We start from the raw sequence: 22529 nt of genomic DNA on the forward strand, positions 1-22529 counted from the left end.
AAAGCAGCCCATGGGAGCTCCTGATAGGGGATGATGATGACAACTTCACATGAGTGGAATATTCTGAAGTTCTTCAAAAACTTCCAACTGCTCAAACAAGATTGAATTTTAGCCTGGCTGGATTAAAGAAAAAATATCAATTTACCTTGATCAGAACTAGAGTCCCATTTATTTTATATACAGAAGCTTCCTTTTGAGGAAACTTTTTTGAAGGAAACTTTAAAAAGTACCTTAACCCAATCTTACTCAAATTGGCTCCTTACAAGCAGCATAAATTTCCAATAAATACAGCATGGGAGGAAATAAAATCAAACAGTAAATATGTGATGTGAGTAGCCATAAAGGTGACCTGATTCAAAGGGAAAAAGTACTCAACAGGAGAAGTCTGCCAAAATCCTGAGAGAAACTGCCAGCCAGCCTGGGAGCTGTGAGCCTGGGGAGCAGAAGCACTCTTGAGAAGCACAGCCAGCATCTCTGAAAAGCAGCTGGGTACCAGACACATCCTGAGACACACTCAGAAAGTGCAAGTCCAAGAAACTGTAATAGTAGCATCATCTGAAAAGCTGAAAAATAGTCTGGAAAAAGGGGATAACATGCTGAGAAAGAATGTATTGGTGAGTTCCATTGGCTGTTTCAACTGCAAGAGCAGGACAAGTCCCAAAATAGAACTGAAATCATAACCTGTTGGGTGTCCCAGGTGAAACCCAGAAATTAACTGCATCCATTGGCTGCTTGAAGTGGTGATGTCCTGTATCCTCTTAGCCTCTATGACAGAGAAATGATTTTCTGACCAAATCAGCTTCTCTCTCTCTTCCTGCACTGCACATCTTTGTCCTTTTCCTACACAGGTCTGCAAGACCTTGGACCATTATTGGGAAGCCTTGCTGACTCCAAACTCTATGATATGGATTGTATCTGAAGCCTGTTCTACTGTTCCCTCACTCAGCCCAAGCCTGGGGCTGGCCTGTTCTATCCTCCCATCTCTGGGATGGCTGGGCCCCTTTCTGAGATCTAGGCTTGGTGTCTCATCTATACATGTAATTAACCCATCTTAAGTGTATCTGCTGCTGTATTACTGCCAAGCTTGCCTCAGTAGTAACAACTCAGTTGTAACCTATAATTTATATCTATACACTTAATTGCTACTACTATTGATGGAGTGCTGCTATATTTGATTGTTGCTATAAATTTACAGCTGCTGTATCATTGATTGCTGCTACACCAATGCTGCAGATACTACTCTGTAATAGCTATATGTATATACATATATATATACATATTTGCTTTCTTTATTATAGGTGTAGTTGCTAATGGTGAGTTGAGTGCTGTTTGTGGTAATCTGTAATAAAGTTAAGAAAATTAGAGGCAAAAGCATCTATGCCCTGTATATTACAAAATTCTACAAACCCTTGGTCAAGGTCTTTTAACACCCACAGGCCAGTGACACCATATCACAATTTGTGACACCACATCACAATTTCAGTCACTCAACCCCAGCTCTTATGTGCAGGGTGCAAAACAGAAAAGAATAAGGAACAACACGCACAGAATTCTCTAATATCAAAATATAGCAATTTATTCAAGACACTGAATATGATCTGTTGATTCTCTCCTTAAAACGAATGAGCTACAATACACAAGGTGAATTTGAAGAAAGTGTGGGTGGGGGAGAAACAAAATAAGGGTTGATGTTTCAACAGAACCTGGGAAATGCTTAAATGAGAACCAAGTCTGGCTGCAAGTCTGACACAGACAATAAAAACTGCAGAAGCCAGAATTCAGAATTTCAGTGAGTGGCTGAAAGAACATTTCTGCAATTGACAAAGAACCACATCTTTTAAAAAGGCAGTAAGAGGAAAAAAAAAAGGAGGAAAAATTAAAAAGGGAAAAAGAAAAAGAAACCCAAAAACAAAGCAGACCCTTACATTTGACAAAGTGCACTTCACTTGGCTCTAAAATTAGCTATTTTTTCTTTTTTTTTTTTTTTTAAACAAATTAAAAGGAAATTTCTAAGATGTAGCATGGGGTTAATGTGTGTATAACCCTGTAAGTCGGGCCCTTTATTGCCCCATAAGGGACCCAGTGTTTTCTACATAAAAGATTCAGTATCCTTCTAACCCACAGAGTATAGTGGTTTTTCAGAAACTGGGTTATTTTCACTTCCAGGCCAGTTCCAGACAGCCAGCAATAATAAAAATCCAGCAAGTCTCTGGATGGTTTCACAACCCTGTTTGGTCACTTAGGCTTTTCCATTTTCTCTTCTGTTACAAAGAACTATAAACAAAATTCTAGGAAGAAATTTTATGAAGTCCCCTGGGCTGTTGCTTCGTGCAGTTCTATTGCCGAGGAGTCACAGAGGGGCTCTGCCAGCCTGGGAATGTGCTGCTGCTGGAGGCGAGGGAGAGCTCCCAGGAGCAGAGTGCTGCAGCTCTAGGCTGAGACATCCACCTTGAAATACAGCCTGGAAAAGCCGCTCTCCCCACTGTCCGTGCCCTGAAGAAACCCCGTCCTTAGGTTAAGATTAACATTTTCAACTACACCTCCTCCCTTCTTAACAGCTCTCATTTCAGATGAAAATGATCTACTACAGCATCTTCCATGAGTTTCCAGTCTTTAGGATTTTGTGAAAGGTAAGAGAAGTGGATTTTCTTAGCTCTTCATATACATTGCTTTTAACTATGATGGTCCATATAGAAAACTTTCTGGAGCAGCAGCCTGTCTCACACATGAGCTTTGCAAACCAACTGATATTCAAATTTTGTTTTGCTTGGCTTCTTACCTCCATGTAGGCAAGGAAAGTGGTGTTCTGACAAATTAAAAAAATGGAAAAAAGGAACAGGTATCACGGACATTGCCCTGTTATCTACAGTAGCTATCCTGGGAACAACTGTGAATTACAGGCTGTGGAGCCAGCCAGTCATGCAGCATTGAGCAAATTAATCTCTTCAAATCCTGAGGTCTGGCCTATTCAGGTGTCACTCAAGGGACAGAGGCAAGGCCAGAGCCCCATCAGTGCTGCCCTCCCACAGACCAGCAACTTCTGCTTGTTATTCTCAGAAATGCCACCGAAAAGCAGCGTTGGAATTTAACCGTTTACATGCAATGACTGCAATCAAATCATTGTCCAAACCGTGCTTCATAAAACCACATTATGCCTTTGTATTCCAGTTCAAGACTCTTTGAGCAAGTCCTTTTTTAAAAAAAGTAGTGACTTTAAATTAGCAGGTACATGTGGTTATTAGAAAAGAGTGCAAGACTGCCACATGGTGATCTACAGCCATGCTCTTGGTGCAAGAAACTAAAACCAACAATTAAAAGCATTTAACACCAAAAATAATCCTTGATACTGCCTGGCATCCAATTATTTGAGATAAATTACAAACAAGCCTAACTATCACTAGTAACCAAAATCCCACATAACTGTTTTCACCTCAGGACTAACACTTGTAGCAGTTAGTTCTTTCCATTCATTTCTCCTTTGCAAAGGTATATCTTAGGAAATGCAGCTGAAGTTGGCAGTGGCTAGTTCCACTAGAAGGACTAGGATCCTGGTACAGATGCAAGCATACAAAGAAGAAAACTCCAGAGAAAAGATGGTGTTCAGATTCCACGATGATGCCCTGGAGCTCAGCAGGTCTCACACCACCAGTTCAGCCCAAGGGTTCTGGATTTGCTCAGATCCAATCACACCTTCAGCAGCTGTGGTCAAACCAAGAGGAAGATGCCACGTTACAGCAACTTTGGGCAGGAAGGTTCTACATCTGTTAAGAGATTTGTGGCCTGTTTATTCTCTCCTACAGATCCTAGCCTAGGCTGTAGAGAGGACACTTGTGTGACTCAGCCAGTTCTGAGAATCTAAGTTGTGTCTGACACCACCCCAAGGCTGCCTTACAGTTTACTGCACTTTCAGTAAACTCTGCCTATGTGTCCTTTGCATTTGTCATTTCCTCAATTAGAGTAATGCAGTCTTCAGCTGGCATCTGTGCAGGCTGTCAGGTGCAGTAAGGAAATCCTGTCCAAAGTGGATAGGTGGTGCTTTGGAACTCTCCATCATCATTCTGATCGTTTCACTCCCCACAACTTTACAGTGGTTTTCACGTTGAGATAGAACATACATATGATGTCATCACCTAATGAATTCATTGTCTTCTGAGCACCACTCTGAGGACAACCTTGAGGCTAAACCTGTCTGGCCAGAGAGTGAGCCTCCAAGTGCAGAGCCAGAGCTTTCCCTGCAGGATGCAGCACACACATGGTGACAGCAGCACCACCCACTACAATGGCAAAGCCTTCTTCTTGGTGTGTGTGGTCCATGGATGGACAGGAGCTTGGCAAGAGTCCATTCTTCAACAGTGACAGATGCAGTCAATAGATTTCAGTTCACCTGGTCTCATTAAGTCAGTGGTAAAACCCCACTGATTGACTGGAATGATAAATAGTGGAACACAGCACTGCTCAGCAAGGCCACAGGCAGCCAAACCCATATTCTGTCAAAATCTGAACTATCTATAGGAAAGAAGATACACAAGTATTTTCTCTTCGTTTCTGGAAACAAACAAAAATATAGACTAGAGAAATTGAAGGCTGTATTTATAGTCTCAGGGTTCTGAATCTCTTTGAATAAGTTTACATCATCAAACAGCCATAAAAAACTGGAATAAGACTGAGTAAATGGCTGGCTGCTGGAAAAGGACTTTAGTAAAGGACTGGTATTCCTTGTTTCAAACACCGTTTTTTCTTACAGCACTTTCTGAGAGAGGAGAGAAAAAGGATACTGTGCCTTTCATGTTCCCTGGACTCTGTGTCATTCTTTTTGCTTGAATTACACAACCGGTTTACATTTTGTGGCCATTTTTGGCTTTTAAAACTGTTCAACATAAAAAATATTTTTTTTCCAAAAATACACTGGGTTCTTTCTGTTAAAAGTCATCTTTCTCCTGTAAAAATCTTCCCCAGCACTGCATTCTTATATAAAGCACTTATTACACAATTTGCTGAAAGTGCCCTTGAGACGCTAAGATCTGAAGCATGGAGGATTTTTTTCTCTTTTAAATGGAGAGAAAGAAAGGAAAAGGAAGATATAGAAGAGAGGAGAAGCAGTCTGTCAAAAATTTTCATTGTCATGTCCACCTGGCTGCATCTACTATGGGCATACAGGGAAAAGAAAAAAAAAAGTGGGGCAAAAAGAAAGAGGAGAAAAAAAAGGAAGGAAAAGTTGGGAGTGGAAGGGAGAAATAAAAGGAAAACAAAGTTTCATCCTAAGCCTGGGATCCTCCAGGCTGTAATATTCCAGCTGATAGAAAAACCACTGAACAAAAAAAGTAGTCTAGAAAATAGAAAGTGTTGTGATTACAAAGTTGAGCATTTCATCAGTACAAACTGGTCTTTGAACGTCCTTTGGGAGAGCAACTGTAGTGTCCAAATTGGAAGGAAAAAATACAACACCGCATGGAGGAGGATTTTTTTCCCTTTTGGTTTATCACAGCATTTTTCTTTTTTTTTTTCCTTTTTTTGTTTTTTTCCTTTTTATTAATTTTTTTGGCACAGCTTTTTTTTTTCCCCAGCCATCAGAGCAAGTTCTCAGATGCAAACCAAACAGTGCAATGCCTAGCTGGTGGCTTCATGCTTCCAAGGCTGAATGTTCCAGGTGGAAACCATTCCCTCCCCCTCTGAAGTGACTGCGTTTTGACTCCTTGATGAAGTTACGGACAAAATACAAGTCACCTGTGGCCAGGGAGAGTCGGTTTCACGGTACACTCTAACTTTGTTCAAGTTTGTACAGTTCTGGAGCTGTTAAGAATAGTTTTGAAGAGTGCTTCTCCCCACACATTCACTGCTGGTCCATTTGAAATTTCTTCTAAAACATTTCACTTTTACTTCCGCAGATCTAGAACACAAACCTGCAGAGAGAAGACCCTGTGTTAAGAACCATTTGTGAAGGTGATGTGGAAATCCCACTCATGCACCCTGTACACAGATGGACACCACTTACACTCCCCAGCTTCAAATCAGCCTCTCTCAAGTACTGGTTTATAGGCACACAAGTAAAGTAACTAACTGACATGGGAGAAAGCCCAAGTGAAACCTACACACCTAACATTTAGCTGGGCTTTCATTGGTTTACAAACAAACATTTTGTTGGCACATGCGGTAAGATTATGGGATCTATTCAGTTGCCTAAATGTCCATTTCCACATCTGAAATATATCCAAAACAGATGCAGACTTGACAGGCATGATAGTGGACATGTGCCCATTTGGAGCAGCTGTTGAGAGCCAGGCATGGCACTGTCTGAGATGGCACAACTAAGCTCAAACAACTGAATCATGTCATAGGTGTTCCCTTTGTTAAAACCAGCTGAAAAATAGTGCTCCAAAGTAGTTATGCCAGCCAGCCATATGTGTCGTGCACAAGCTGATCATACTACAATTGAATTTTTTTAGAAGTGACATTAACAGCAAAAAATAGTAAGGAATAATCAGTATCTCCACAGCAATATTTCTCCTTCACCACATGACAAAATCTTTGGGTATCATGCTGAAAATTTCCTGCTTTAGTTATTCCTATTCAACGGAATAGGAATATTATTCTGTGGAATCAAACTCTGAAAGCCCCAGGATAACTGTTTGTTACAGACATTGCTGTGATCTGCTCCTCATTAAAACTGACAGATAATGATAGAAACAACATTACTGTTGTTCTTGTCAAATATGTATTTCAAAGTCATTCTTGTCTTCAGCCGTATTCACCTATTCCACAATCATTCTTCATTTCCGACAGGAACACCACCTCCTAGTATTCAAAACCTTTCAAAGCAGGAGCATTTTTAATACACTACACAGAGCTACTTATTTGTGTCTTGAACTGCCTCTGCCTTCGGCTCTGTCCCCAGGAGGCAAATACAGCATCCTGGTTTTTGTTGATTCTCCCCAGAAAAGAGATCTCCAGCCAATGTCTGATGATCCTTACCGATCCGTCTGATGCGCTCGCTCCCACTTTGTCTCCTCTAGCATTCCAGCAGACTTCAAAGATGCCCCCGGTGCCTCTGTAGCTATGTACTAGAGTTCCACTCTACAAAGCAAAACAGGATGCAGACATTGGATACAGAAGTTCCCCTTCTTTTTCTCTGTCATGTGGCACTATGTTAAAAGGGGGAGCTATTCAGATCACCCAGCTATGGCCACCTCCATATCATGATGGAAACGGGTTAGGAAACAGTTAGGAAACTGTTAGGAAACTGGTCTTTGTAATGAAGAGCAACAGGCTCCTCCAGAAACTCAGAAACTCCTCCAGTAGGACTCTCAAGACATCTGTTTTTGTCAATTCTGTAACAAGAAAGGCCTGGGGAGTTAGGTTGATGTGTTCTTCTCTAAAGTTTGTTGCTAATTCAGGTTGTGAGGCACTGGTATCCAGAATTACATCTGTGGAACTATGATGTCCCACTTTTCTCCAGAATATCACCAGTACCCTGCCTGTACATCTCTGTTTCTATATCCTTTCTTCACAAAACCTGAGCCAAGAGCATCAGATTCACAGCTGAACTCAGTCTGCAACTAAATAAAAGTGTCCTTTATTTCTGATCTACACCTTTGTTTCAGAAAGCTGACCCAAAACAAGGTGCCTATTTTCATGCATGCTATTTGTTTTAGCATACAAAGCAGTCACCTCACTGCACCTGAGTGACTCAAGTGCCATGGATCTATGCCAGCCAATACAATCAGGTTCACCCTGGCAGGCAGGTCATGCATGGCTGAGGCACACACATTTTTCATTTAAACTTTTGCTATTAATGTGTCATCTAAACCAGATGTGCTTCATGTGAGGCAGAACAGTACCTGAGTATTCCATATATGGACACATTTGTCAAAGGACCCACTGGCTAGGTACTTTCCATCAGGACTAAAAGCTACACTGTAGACAGGCTCTTGATGCTTTGTTAACGTATGGATGCAGACTCCTCGGTCAACGTCCCACAGCCGAACCGTGGAGTCGAACGAAGCACTGCAAGAAGCATTCAAACACAAAAATGTAACCATTTGGGTGTTAATTAATTTGCACTGTGATACTGTAAATGTTATAAGAGAATAATACCACAGCTGCTTTTTCTCTTGGCTAAGCAAAACATGTTTCAAACAGAAAAGCTAAAATGTACCGCAGCCTGTATGTTTTTTATCTTAAGAACTACAGCTATAGAACTGAATTCTTGTATGAGGACCCTTAGGGCCTATCTAGGTGTGCTATACATAGCCCTAAGAAGGCCAAGCTCCCCAGTTTTGAGATTCTACCCCTGTTACTCAGGAAGGTCAAATATATATTGTATTAATAGGATAAATGGGATAAATGGGTCCAGAGAGATTACTCCTAATGGATTTACCCTGTTTAATGAATTAGCATTTTATAATTCTCTAGAACTGTGCTTCTTTTCACTTTGTTTCAGCGATGCTTTTTGCTACATTCCATTTAAATCCCAAACTGTGGGCTTGGAGAAAGGCAAAGGAAACAATATGCATTAAAAATAATAATAAAAGAATAACTCCAAGAAAGTGAAGTTCTTCCAAGTCCAATCCCAGATTAAAGAGTAATGAAACTATTTTCAACACAACTTCTCCCCACACTGCACACTCCATGAGCTGATCTGATAAACCCACAGTAGTACCATCAACTGGCACTCTACAAGTAAATGTGCTTCCTAAGCTTGAAGAATTTTGCACAGATTTTCAAGTGGAACTTCAAAGAGTATCCCAGCTTTTCTCTATTAGCCAGGAAGGCTACAAAAATTTTCTCTAACCACCCAGGTGAGTTGCATGACCCGAGTTAGAAACCATTCCAGCTGCCTGAATCTTGAGAGCATCTGCCTCAAGATTTTCACTCCTAACAATCCAACGCTGGATGTGAAAGCACAATGCCAAATTTACCACCATTTTATCAGGGCAGCTGAAAAGTTAAACACCACATGACTCAATTTTCTTTCCTTGTTCTCTTTCTTTTTTCAAATACAAATCCTTTCCCTTTGCATCCATCTCCCTGAGTTACATACAGAGATACTTTTTAGTGGAATTGTCTGCAGGATGAGTGACGGCAAAGTGACAGTAGGGTTATATGTCAGAAAGATGATCCTTCTTCTTGGCAGGTAAGAAAAAGAGGTGCATTTTTTACCTTGCTAACATGATGTTGGAGTTTGGGTTGCTGGTGCCTGGTCCTGTAGGGCTCCATTTGATAGTGTAAATCTCTTTGCTGTGAGCCTGAAGATCATGTACACAGGTATCTTGCTTCATACTCCATATCTGAGTCAGAGTAATAATGAAGGGGCAAAATGGCAACATTATTAATCTCTTCTCAGCTGAATTATTTAAATTCTATGTTATTCTTACCATTTGTTTATTTGAGATCTTGACTCACCTGAATGCACATAAATATAATTTATTAATTTGGCACATACATTAAAATAACTCTAACAGGGTAAAGAGTTATATATTTATTCAATACTAGAACTAAAGAGTTGCTGTACTTCCAAAAGCCTGTAACTATTTTCACACAGAATTTTATCAGTTTGAAGAAGTTTAACCTGAATTTTATTTACACATTGCAACAGCAGTAATTTTAAAGAATGAGAAGAAAATGGTAGCAACTGCTTAGAACACAGCAATTTTCTCTTATGCTAGTAAAATTTTCCTTTTCCTCCTGAACTCCATTTGTTTCCCTCATGTTCTTAACAGTACAGAAGATGGAAGACAGTCAGCTGCTTCTGCAGTGTTACATGGCCAAATACTTCAGTGTAAGATGAAGAATATGCTCAATAGAGATGACAGGTAATTTAGCACCTCTTTTCTTCAGCTAACTGAGAAAGTAAGATGAAGGAACTTGCAGCAGGGAAAATAACTCAAATTTAGTCAGTCAGTTTCAGAGAGATACCAAAAATGCAGTAATGATTTAACTCAGTTGTTGTAAGTCTGCACCATGAAAATGATGTCCTCTTATGCTGAATTCCCACCAGTGTACCTGAGATTGCTTTTGGAAATGCTACACAAAGCTCAGCCATGTTCTATGGCTGACAGGCAGCATGTTCCATGAAGTTATAGGAAATGCTTGTGAATTCCAAAAATAGAGAAGAAAAAAGTTGGAGAGGACTGATTTACAAAGGAAAAGGAAGAAGAATAATTGCCTTAATTTGCAGCATTTGCTATCTCTGTCACTGAAGTTTTTTTATAAACAGGTGAGGCCAGGGATAGCAAACCACTAGCTCTTGTGCCAAATTCAGTGGTCAGGAATTTGAACTGGTAACAATACTGAACCATGGTGGTTTTTAAAACACGGCATGCAACTGGGCACCAAAAAGATGTGCTACCACTTGGTCAGGATGTTTAAGCAGAGCAAGAACAGTTATGCAATACTGCTTTGTGGCTGAATGACAGGCAGGGTGCTCCCTTTTGCCCCTGTTTTCTGTAAATTTCCAGCTCTGTCACCTGCCTGCAATAACACACTTGGAATCCAGAATGATGAAAACTTCAGTGGGGATGTGGTAAAGACAGAGCAGAAGTCAGTCTACCTATGAAGAGGAAATACTCGTAACACTGACATTCTCTTAGCTCTGATCTGCAAATTTTGCTGCTGTCTCAGTTTCTAGAAACATCCCAAGTTTCAGCTGTGTCAATCAGCAGTTTAAAAAGATCCGAGTCTTAATTAACATAACCATACTGCAAGGAATCTATTACTGGTACAATTCTATCCACAAAACCAAATCCTTCCTGGGATATTTGCTTTCTTCAAGGAACCAGCATACATCAACAGCCCATCAGGAGAGCTTTGCTATAACAACATACAGCTATACCTACTCAGACAGCCTTCATTTGATGTGGCTGGAGAAGCAAAATGAGAAAGAGTCTTGGGCTACTGAAGGTCTATATTATCTATACTTAAACTATGATTTTTTTTGTGACAATGGTACATCAGTCATGTAACACTTATTTGGATAGGATGCCTCAATTTCACTAGTGTTTGCTTCCCTGTCTTCAGTTCAGATTTGCTTCAAGACATATGGGACATATTGGAAACTACTATTCATGCAGAGTTTGAAGTGATACAGTACCACCATTCTGGAGAAGACTGAAAAAGAGACATAATTTTTTGTTCTTACTTCTTGAACAACAGGAATGGAAATTGTTTTACCTTTAATGTCATGTCATCGGAGCAAGATGCTAGTAGCATGCCAGATGGGTCCCATTTGATTGCATTCACCTCGTTCTGAAATGAAGAGTGATTTTATTAAGCAAATATTCCAGTTACTGCACTGTACCGGACACTCAGCAGAGGGCACTCAAGGTTTATGCATGGAACAAGTTCACCCACAAATTACAGTGCAAATTATTTGTGCTTTTAGGGGTGAACAAAAGCAGTGCTGCCTCCCCAACATGCTATTTTAGTGGCATTTTGGAGTGGAACCATCCTATGCCTGTGAGCAATACACATAAATGATCTTCTGATATGTATTCTGGCACAAAGTTGCTTTTATCCTTTTGTCATATTCTAGGATTTAAACACACCCAGACAGATTGATGGTACAGCATTAACTTCTTTTTAAAACTGGGGCATTTCTTTCATTAATGTTCTGTAGACCTGGTGATACAAGTTTTCAACAGAAAATACTGATACTGGTGGGATGTAAAGTTTTGTGGACTTGATAATTCTTTATATTGTAGCTCTACAACAATGCTGGTCTCTCAAAAGAGAGGTTTATGTGTAAATGAGTATTAAACAGGTTAGGATGCTTTCTCTATCAGCTTTTCTAGCACTTTGTAATTACCTAAGCCTAGTGTATCCCCTTTGTAAAGAATAAGTTTACCATACTCTTCTATGGCTATAGGTAGAGAAATAAAGCATTTTATATAAAGAGAAAGACTGTTTTCTTAAAAATATAAATTGATCCAGGGTCTCAGTGAAAACAATCCTGGAAAATATTTAAATTTTGCATTTTACATGTTTCAGTTATAATTAAAAGCAAGTATAGATACATTTGAAGTGAAAATCTGGATTATGTATAAAACGGTGCATTTCATATAATCATAAAAAGCACCAGTCTATTGTTAGAAATGTACAACTTGTTGTGACACATCAGTTTAACCACAAACTCCGAATGCCTAAAGGTCTCCAAATGCATAGTTCTGGAAGCTAACATCTAAATTATGGGTCAGTAAATGATTGGAGTTTTTATCACAAATGAAACCTAGAAAAAATAACCTTTGACAGTCATTAAATATCACCAAGAAAAGAGTGCGGAAATTGATTCTAAAACTGAACAATGGCTGGAGGTAAACTGTTCTCTCCTTATTCATAGTATTCATTTAGTAAAGGAAATTAAGCCAGTGGAAAACAGAATCTTATTGATGAATGTACCTTTAGTCTGCAGCTCATGCTACACAGAAACACTCTCACTGTTTAAGGTGGAGCTGTTGCCTCCTATGGCCATTTAGAATATTTCATCCCTTCTCACAGGCACTGAATCATCGCTCCCAAGGAATATGCTTTTAGGGAAACAGTGGGGTGTAACACCTTTGCTGCCAGAACATACCCTGCAAACACATCATCTGCCATCATTGTAACACGTTGCTGTGACTTTATCACCAGCATTTTGGACTTCAACTTACTGTGTGTCCTTGAAAGGTTTTAACAGGACGATCACAGCCAAGTCTGCATACATGGATGCACATGTCAGTACTGCAGGAGGCAAAAGTAGTGTTGTTCTGCCAGTCTACATCCAGAGCAGGAGCTGTGAATAAAAACAACAGAAGGAATATCAGGGATCACAACAAAGAAACAGCTGTCCCAAATCATTTTCCCCCCATCACCTATCTGGATGAAACAGTCCACAGGCTAGATCCTGGTCTGTCACCTGCTGCCTGTTACAGGGCTGATAGGGACTGTCTGAAGGGCACAAATTATTTTTTCTATTCCAGTGGATTATCTGGATACTTTGCATAGCATCTGCTTATGAGAATCTTTTGGGTTAAGTTACGTAAGAAGGCAAAACACTACCTCCATCCTCTGTGCTCCCAGCTACACATATAATGGGTTATGTCTAGCATTCATTCCTCTGTAACCCAGTTCAGTGGAGAAACGGAAAGAAAACAAACCCAGAAAAAAACGTGGATAATTTCACCTGGGTTAGACAAGCACATTCCTGTGAATGCAAGACACAACACATGGGAAGGTGGAAGAGCAACTGGCTGGATCCCTTTGCACTAAAGCTTTATGCAACCTTTGATACAAACCTATCATTCTGTTCAGGCACATGGATTAATAATACTAAAATTCACTTTAATTTGCTTGGGGACTGGTTTTAGGCAGGTACCTTGATCAGCCTCATCTGAAATGAGAGGAGGAGTTTCTGTAAAGGGTTTGGCATTAATGAGCACTGAACTAAAAAAACTGCGTGCACAGAGAGCACATGAGCATGTAAGTAGTGCTTGTGTGCAACACATACACACACACTTTGCAAAAAGAATGGGAAAAAATCCCCAAACAACTCTTCCAGCATGTCACTGCAGAGTGCAACCAGGAGCTGGAGGGAGCTCCTGACAAACAGCTTGCTTATGTTTCTATGACTGCTGCTTGGGCTCTTTCCCTCAGGATAGAGTTTAGCTGCCCTCCAGAGGATGACATAAGACTTGCTAAAATATAGAAATCTTCATTCTCAGCACACTCTTGTGAGAAGCAATTGTGCTAGAATGAGATCAGCACATAGGAAACAAAGTTGAATCTCCTCCTGGCAAAGATAACAATGCAAATTTATCATTAAAATGAAACCAAGAAATTCCTTACTCAAACGTGTTTAGAAAAATACTTTAGCAATACAGAAGTGAAAAGACATCTGTTCTGACAAGCCTGTTACATTTAAATATGTTTTTCCTATTACAATTTTTACTAACTGCAAAACAAAATAGATCCATATCTGATACCTTCTGAATCATCAGGTAGCTCTTTAAATGAGAATGAAGAGCTGGCATTGCCTCATAGACAAGAGGTTTTTACAGTATTAATGAAAAAGCTCAGTAATTCTTCTATGACAGGTAAGGAATTACTACCTTGTAGAAATATAAAGGAAATTCATGAGAGGAAGGCAGACTACTTTTGAATTTTCCAATGAACATGAATGAGATAAGGAAACAATAAAAGATCTTTCTTTAAGTGCCTGTTTGTCTTTCTTTTTGTGCTACAAATTCTGTATTTCAAATCAAACAAAAAATATAATCATTAATAGCAATATGTCTTCAGGGCTAATATCTAGTATGATATGTATGAGTCAAAACCTAATTTTCAGAGAACTCTTGGCACCTAAAGCTATGGATTTACACTGCAGCATAATTTGCATCATAAAGTGCTGATAATTAATACTGATTCATTTATTGGTGTACTCGATCATATGTTTACTGGACAAGTAACTACATAAAAGGTTTGAAAAGATCAACCAAACACGGTTCTTGACGCAAATAATCAAATTGCTGAAGTGTTTTCAAAACCACAGGAACTAGCCAATTGCATAAAAACAATTAGAATATCATAACAGATCATAAAAAAAGCAGCAACAAATCCTTAAAAAATGCAGCTAAAATAAAAGCCAAACCCAAAAGTGTTACAATAATTATCCAGTAATTTAGGCTTTTTCAGAACAAACTTAAGTGTAATTCAGAGCACTTAGATCACAGAATCACAGAATGGGTTAGTTTGGAAGAGACCCTAAAGAACACCTAGTTCCAGCCCCCCTGCTGTGGTCAGGGACACCTTCTACTAGACCACATTACTCAGAGCTCCACCCAGCCTGGGCTTCTCTGGGCAGCCTGGTTCAGTGCCTCATCACCCTCACAGAAGAATTTCTTCCTGATTTCTAATCTAAACCTTCTGTCCTTCAGTTTGAATCCATTTAACTCTTATCCTGTCACTGTACAATTAAATGTTTAAAACTGTGTGATACAAATATCTTTTGGTGCCAATTCAACAACGTGCTCCTGCAAGCATAGACATCAGCCTGTATCTATCAGTAGATGTCAAAATTGGATTATTTAGGTCCTTTTTAAAGAAATTAGTTTTGTGGATATGTATTTTGATCAAATGCCCTATGATGATTCATGATTTTGCAAAAAATAATGAAACCCTAGAAGCTACTTATCTGCATAGTTACATATTTTGACCAAAAAACCTTAAACATTACATGGGAACACCAATGACATGAAGGCCTTCAACAACCAGACAAAGGACTTTTCCTTACCTATTTTATGATGACAATTTTGTCCATGTTTTTGTCCATGTAAAATAAAGCAGTTATTGTAAAGAAGCAGAGAGTAAAAAAAGCCTTATGTTATTCCCAGGCCAACTACCTCCAGACTTCAAAGAAGTATGTGTTAAAGGAAGTGTACCCTTGCCTAGACTAGACTTTTAATTGTTAAAATGCCACCTTTAATTCTAGTGTAGACAAGGTTTTTAGATTCCAGATGTGGAAAGGAATTTGCTGTTAGTTTGTCCTGGTGATGCAAAGAGGACAAGGTGAGGTCTTTGTGGCTTTAGACTTGTAAGAACAAAGTGAGTAGAGTTTGGCTGATTTTAAGAAGGTTTTGTAGGATTCATGCTTTCTCCTATTAAAAATTTTCCTGACAGCATTTTCTTAATAACTGCTTTACTTCTCCATGAAAATATATATGAAATAGTAAAAAAGAAAAATTAAAATATTAGCTTCTCCACATCTACACTTCAGTTTTGTCTCATGTTCCAAAGACAAACAGCATATGCAGTAAGGCTTTTAAAAAAATCTTTTAATGCACATGGACATATTGCACTGGTAGATATAGTTGAGTTTTCAACTTGCAAAAAGGGGATGAGGTGATTTGTCCTTGATGCACATCACTGCTAAGACAGCTTACATGTCAGTGAACATGATTCTGAAGGGGCAACCAACTTCTGAATCCACAGCTGCTTAGATTACAAGTTAGGGATCAGAGGATTAAGAGCCTCATTAACAAATCACTCCATATGCACAGTTTGCTGTTATGGAACAGTTATGGTAGATAAATAAATGCCACAGTGAGGAAATCTGATGAGAAAGTTGATGAGCAGACATCAACTCCTCTAAAGCAACAGCTGCATGAATAAGGAGACGAGTGACAAAAATGCAGAGTATGGAATTGCTGTGTCCATGGACATACTTTTTGTCTACTGTTGAATAACCATTTAGATTGCCACTACATATTATTCACATCAGTGTAAATGTGAGAATAAGAACAGTTTGACTTGAAAAACATGTGCAAAATAATGTTTTAAAAAGAGTATCAAAATATGTTTTTAACCATTAAAAATCCTTGTGAAAGCTTGCTGTATTTAAAAATGGATTAGTTACAGACAACTAGGAAGATTAACACCTCTAGCATCAGAACCCAGAATGTTCTCTGGGTTTAAACTAAGTTTAAACTAATGGTTTTAAACTAAGTTTTAATATACCCCTTAAAATTCTTCACTATGACAACAGAGCCACTTTGGATCATGAATTCAGCCATCATTTTACAAGTCTGGTCTTAGTTGAATTTCAGATTATGTCAATAACTGTTATTCAAGATTACTTAATACCTGTGACATCCCCTGTCTTCTTGAAACAGATCTACAAGTAACCATCCAAGTACTGCTTTGGTACAGCAAGGTTTTGAAACTCAAGGCTGCAAATTAATTTCCAATACTCAGAGAAAGTAAATACTGAAGAACTTCAAGTTAAAATTAAAAGCTAAGAAATTCTGAGGATCTTTGTGAGTGCAGTGGTGAATGCAAGGTGCATAAGTGATCTGCCTGCTTCTGCCTCAAAGCAGTTTCATGGAAACAGGAGCAGAGAGAATGGAAAAGATCCCAGACACCTCCACTGAAAGTTCTCTTCGTGAATCACTACCTGGTACTATTCGAGCACAGAGGTAACAACAAGACTTCTCAGTTAGATAGTCATGGCTGGTGTACAAACCCTCTTCTAAAATCTCTTTTGACTTTCAAAGCTGGTTCTCACAGAACTCTGTCTTTCTGAAATAAGAATTAACCCATGAGCCATGACTCAGGATAGCTAAAGCACAAAAAGACTTGATTGAAACTTTTCTTTGGCAGATATGGATAAAGTACATTGACAGAATTAAAACTGCATTTCATTTTCCTAACAAGAGATATGCAATAAGTACCTGAATGGAAAGGAAATTGCTGTTTAGCTTCTCCCGTGTGAGCATCCCAAATTATTGTTGTCTGCATCCAAAGAAAGGGTGGAAAAAAAGATTAGTGACTGCTCAGCTCAGAGAAAAAAACACCAAAGTGCACCCTCACTAAGTAGCAATTCTAAATGATGAACTGATAAAATTATTGACTATAGAAAGTCTTGCATGCTAAACAGTGGGAAATTCAGAAATCACTTCCAGTATTACAGAATAATAATCTAAGTGTAGATAAAGAAGTATCACTCCTACAGAAGAAGCAATGTAACGATGAAGAATGGGCATATTCACTCTGAATAGCGCTAGAATACAACACTATACACATTTTTAATAAGCATATTGAAAAAATATTTCAGTTATGATCTTTAAAGAACACTTTTTCCCTTTTCAAAGATGCAAGTTGAATTCTACTCTGAAATGATGCTGAACCCCACTTGTAATAATTAAACCAACAAGTGAAATGTTTTTCTTTCAGCAGAGTACACAATAATTCTTCCCACTGAGGTGGGACAGGCTCAAGTGTAATTGGCTTACTAGAGGTTTAATCCATACCCCCAGCACATGTGAGCGTGTGCCCTGTAGAGTTCAATACTTCTGAGTGACTTGTCAATTTATTGGAACCATATACTTCCAGAAAATAAATTAAGGATGCATCATCTTGCTGATAATGGATAACCTAAAGAAATGCTGCTTTTATTGAGAATTTAAGTTTGCCAGAGTAATGAAATTAGCATTGAGAGACCAGTGTAGCTGAATATAAGCCAGTATTAAAGGGAATAATACTAAGTTTCCATTTTCACAAGGATATGAAAATATAGGGATTCACTGAGTTTACAAATGTACAAACTTCAGCTAGATTCCCTCTGCCAGCTGCTGGAGAGAAGCACTGTCAGTGCATCTCACTGGAACACAGGCCATGCAGCCTATCCCTTGGGAGTGCCATTTTTCTTTCTGAATTTTATAAAGGAAGCCGAAGATGACACATGCATCCAATTTTTAGACACTGAAAGTTAGGCAAGATGAATGTTGTATACTTTCCAGTTTCAGTTTTAATGGATCATCAGTCATCTGTTCATTTTAATCTCTAATGTGTACTCAGCTGTAACTACTATGTTTTGCTTGATTTTCAGTTCAGAACCATATTTTTTTGCACATTTCCAGAGGAAGCCATATTTATTTTATTCAAATAAAAGTGTTTCAACAATTAGATGAGCTAAAAGCTGTGGTATTGTTAAGATCTTCCAGTAAATAGTTAGCTGATAAAACTACAAATATACGTACTGGAAGCTGTTCCTGCCTTAACAGAGACACATTTAAGATGTAATTTTACACATTTTTTTTAAAAAAAGTTAAGCATTTTCCATGAAAATTGTATACATATATGCAGCCTAAAAAATGCAATCAACATGCACTAAAATATATTAAAGAAATTTAAACTCTTCAGGATTCCTGGAGAAGAAGAAGAAGAAAATAATCTTAAGGAATTTAGCAGCACAAGCTCAGTCATCAGCATACTTATATGGTAGAATAATGTATTTTTAAAACTCACTTTATCAACACCAGCACTTAAAATATAATTCCCCTTTTTGTTCCATTTCAGGGCAAATATTGGACCTTTATGTTGACCTAAGGTGCTTGCAAGGTTACCTGGAATAAAGAACAGGTTATTATTACAATTTCTTTACAAAATGGTCAAATTACAGCTCACTGCTGTTTGATGCTTAAGAACAATAAATGTTTGACTTACCATCTTCTGTCCATATTCTTGCAAAACCATCATATGAGCCTGTAGCCAATAGTGTTCCATCACTCTGTTGGAATATATATAAATGACAAAATTTGTTTCAACCAACCTTTTTCTTTCCTTTTAAGGTTCGCTAATTGTGTTTTATGGGAATTCTGAGTCCACTCATTGAGACAGATTATGCTATGATTTGAACTAAAGGTTATTGCTTCAGACAGCACAGAGGAAATAAAATCCTCTAACTTACAGTAAAATTCTGGGCTATACCATCAGATAAGAGCCACTTAACCAAAAAGATTAGAAAAAGAAAACAAGATATAACAAGTTCTATGGGCTTCTTCCAGTTAACAGATACTACTTCTTAGACATAAAGGACATTTAAAACACCAACAGATGACCTAAACCCAGACTAAATCTCAGTTCAGTGAAACTCAGGCACCTCTACTCAAAAGAAGGCTCTAAGCCACATACACTCAGGGTTAACACCTCAAATGTTATCTACCAAGGAATCAAGGAATTGCCTTCTACTTGTCTGAACACAGACTCCTATGTGCTCAAGGGCACAGTGACAAGAGGCACAGCCTGAGAAAAGCTGGATTCATGGGTCCCAATCAGGAGGAAAAAAACCCATGAATGTAATCAGCAATTTACATGTATTCTGGAAGGAACCCTTCACAGAAGGATATGTCCTGTGCAGCCAGTGATGCTGGTGTTATTGGGCTAGGATGAGAATAATTAAAACAGAACTTGACTCTGCTGTCTGGTGAGATGGACACTGTTGAAGCACGTATTTAGTCTTTCAACATTTCAAAACCTGGATTAAGAGATTTATCTCCAGACATGCAGAAATTAGGAATTAGTTTAAGAGTGCCATCTAGTCTCCCTCCATAACTAACAGCATCATGTAACTAGAACTCTGAAGTGTAATTCATGAACTCATTTGCTTTAGATTATGCCCGACCCAATATGAAGGCACGTGTCTCTGTTTCTGCTGACTTAAGATGAGTTTAGAGGACTAGCTTAGGTGTTAAACTTACATGAGATGAATCCTACTCATGGTATCAAAGGCCATGATCTTAAAACGACCTCTAGGAATAACCTTTCTTATAACCTTTATGTGACGTAAGTCACATAAATCAGAGAAGAACTAATTGAGTATCACCAGTGTGAATATTTCACAGGGAAATATGATTAATATTGTGGTTTTAAATAAACAATAAAGGCAGATGGCATTTCTAGCTTGATGAATAGAAAATTAGGAAAAGGCATGAAATAATCCTTTAAAACATATGCCCACTCCAACCCTCCAAAAACATTAACTCAGAGCAAATGTAGATTTATTTCTACAATATATAATATAAAATTATATTAATATATATAATATATAATAATGTATATATAAAAATATATAATAATTTTCTATAAATATAAAAATTTAATATTTATATATTAAATATACTTATATATTATACTTATATATGTATATAGTAAATATGTAGGGGGGTAAATATCATAACCTAAGCGAAGCTCATTGTGATGTACATTTCTCTGGACCAGTGGTGAGAAGAAAAGTGATAAAGGGTAGAAAGAGAAAAAGAAAAGCTCAGGAGTTTAGCTGTATAGTTTATCCAAATTTGTTGGTGGTAATTCACGTTCTTTGGGAAACTTTAAGTCAGAAGCACTTGAAGTACTTGAATTAGGAACATTTCCCTACCTTAAGTACTAGCATAATGTAAGTGAAGTACCAATGAAGTCTGAAAGGTAAGAAATTACTACAGGAAATACTAGAGGATGCTCTGTGTTTTGGACAAATTTTCCTCTTAACTGTTCTCCACTCATTGCATGTTTTCCTCTTTGAATTTCTCTTTTCTTACACCTTGATTCATTTTTTTTCACAACTGTTTTTCTTGACTCTAATATCTACAGGAAACAAGTAATGAACATAAGCTTGAGTTTTATTTGCTTCCTTGACCTACCTCTACTTTCTGTACTATTCACCAACTTCTTCCATTGTGCAAATATAAAATACACAGGGGAAAGGTGACTTGTGCAGTGGTCTTATCTTTTACTTTGTGAAGCACCAAGCTCACCTGAAGGGCAATACTGCAGTAAAGATTAATCGAAACTTGGTCTCTGGCCAGCAACTGAGACTGTACATAACGGCTGAAAATCCTTTCTAGTACTTAATTAATCTGTTTTCCTATGAAAACAAGACTAATGTGATCACTCTGTCTGTACTAATATCAGCAAAACAGACAGAATGATAATTATCTCAAAGTAATTAAGGTTTCTACAGGATCTTGTAAGTTCTTCTGGCAAAATGAGACATGAAGCTGCCTTAAAGCTGCCCAAAGACACTGTCCAGACACTCGGGATTCTCAAGAATACCTGTCCTTTCTGCTCATTTCAGTATTCTCTGTGCAGGAGCTCATTATCTAAGATAGGGGGTTTTGCAGGATGAAAGTAAAAAAGGGATCAGATGACAGTTTCATCCAGAAGGTTGATAGGTAAGGACAGAATAACTACACATGCTCCTATTGAGACAAAGAAAATAATGTAAACACATTTTGCTGTGCACAGCATAATTCAAATGAGAGGATCTAGAGAAAAAGCTTCACTGGTGCTTTTATCTCCTTCCATGCCAAAATAAAGTAACTATGAGATGCAAATACATTATTAATGACACTTCAGTATTACACAGATTGCTTGTTTAATCTTTGTTCTTAAAGCTAGCTGAGTTTATTTTTACCCATGCTCCTAAAATAGTGATATATCATTGTTAAGCTTGAAGATGGCAACAGTCCTGGAAAATTACAGCATGTAGGAGAAAGTTCAGCCTATTATGAGTATTTGAAACAAGAGGTCAGTAGGTTAGGACAAAGATTCTGGTCACCTCAGATATGAAAGATATGGAGCAGCAACTGTAATTGCCTTGGGATTAAATATAGACAGTTAAAAACCATGCACAGTCTTAGAAGTCAGCTTACATTCCAGTCCAATGAAGTCACATCCTTATTGCTAGGGACATCATGTCCTCCTTCTCTTATGCAGTGCCTCAAGACTAGTTGAGTGGAACCGCTGTTGCTGTTTTCATTGAGATTCCATATCCTGGCCGTTGAGTCTCCGGATCTATAAAGCAATTATGCAAATAAGTTGAAATCTCCTCATGTTGACCCAGCAAACAGTGTAAAAGCCTGTATTTCTGTTTTCACTGAGACAATATTACAGCCTTGCAGGAGAACTGCTGTTGGCTGAGAGGAGCTGAAGAGCTGCTGGCTGTAACAGGAGTGTCTGACTACATGGGGCTGCTGGGAATGTTCTGGCTCTGCGTAAAATGCAGGTGTGAGACTTTGGTGCTGAAATTAGCAGAAGCTCACCTAGGGGAGGGCCCTATTCTACTGAAATGTTCCAAATTTTGCAAGTAGAAGTTGTTTTGAACCTCTGAGAATTTTGCTTCTCCTGTGTAGATCCAGCCACCTTTCCCTACACCTGCTGAACGGATCAGGGCATTACAAACCTTTAAGAAGTAATTTTTTCCCCCCAACTCTTTCTGTACTCTGTGC

At 38.4% G+C, this 22529-nt stretch overlaps 1 protein-coding gene across 2 annotated transcripts in view; it reads right to left on the bottom strand.

The window, feature by feature from the left end:
- Positions 1 to 1550: 1550 nt before the first annotated feature.
- Positions 1551 to 22529, bottom strand: part of TBL1X (transducin beta like 1 X-linked) — a 192352-nt gene continuing 171373 nt past the window's right edge. For both annotated transcript variants that reach the window (XM_083854404.1, XM_083854403.1), the window contains exons 8-17: positions 21954 to 22095; positions 18970 to 19033; positions 18772 to 18869; positions 17196 to 17256; positions 12642 to 12763; positions 11167 to 11241; positions 9157 to 9284; positions 7836 to 8001; positions 6970 to 7071; positions 1551 to 5900 (exon numbers count right to left, since the gene is read on the bottom strand). In XM_083854404.1, coding sequence (XP_083710530.1) covers positions 5874 to 5900; positions 6970 to 7071; positions 7836 to 8001; positions 9157 to 9284; positions 11167 to 11241; positions 12642 to 12763; positions 17196 to 17256; positions 18772 to 18869; positions 18970 to 19033; positions 21954 to 22095 — 985 coding nt within the window. In that variant the 3' untranslated portion in view covers positions 1551 to 5873. The remainder of the gene's footprint in view (positions 5901 to 6969; positions 7072 to 7835; positions 8002 to 9156; positions 9285 to 11166; positions 11242 to 12641; positions 12764 to 17195; positions 17257 to 18771; positions 18870 to 18969; positions 19034 to 21953; positions 22096 to 22529) is intronic.

Source organism: Zosterops lateralis (assembly GCF_965231275.1).
Source record: "Zosterops lateralis genome assembly, chromosome: 2".
Lineage (NCBI taxonomy): Eukaryota > Metazoa > Chordata > Aves > Passeriformes > Zosteropidae > Zosterops > Zosterops lateralis.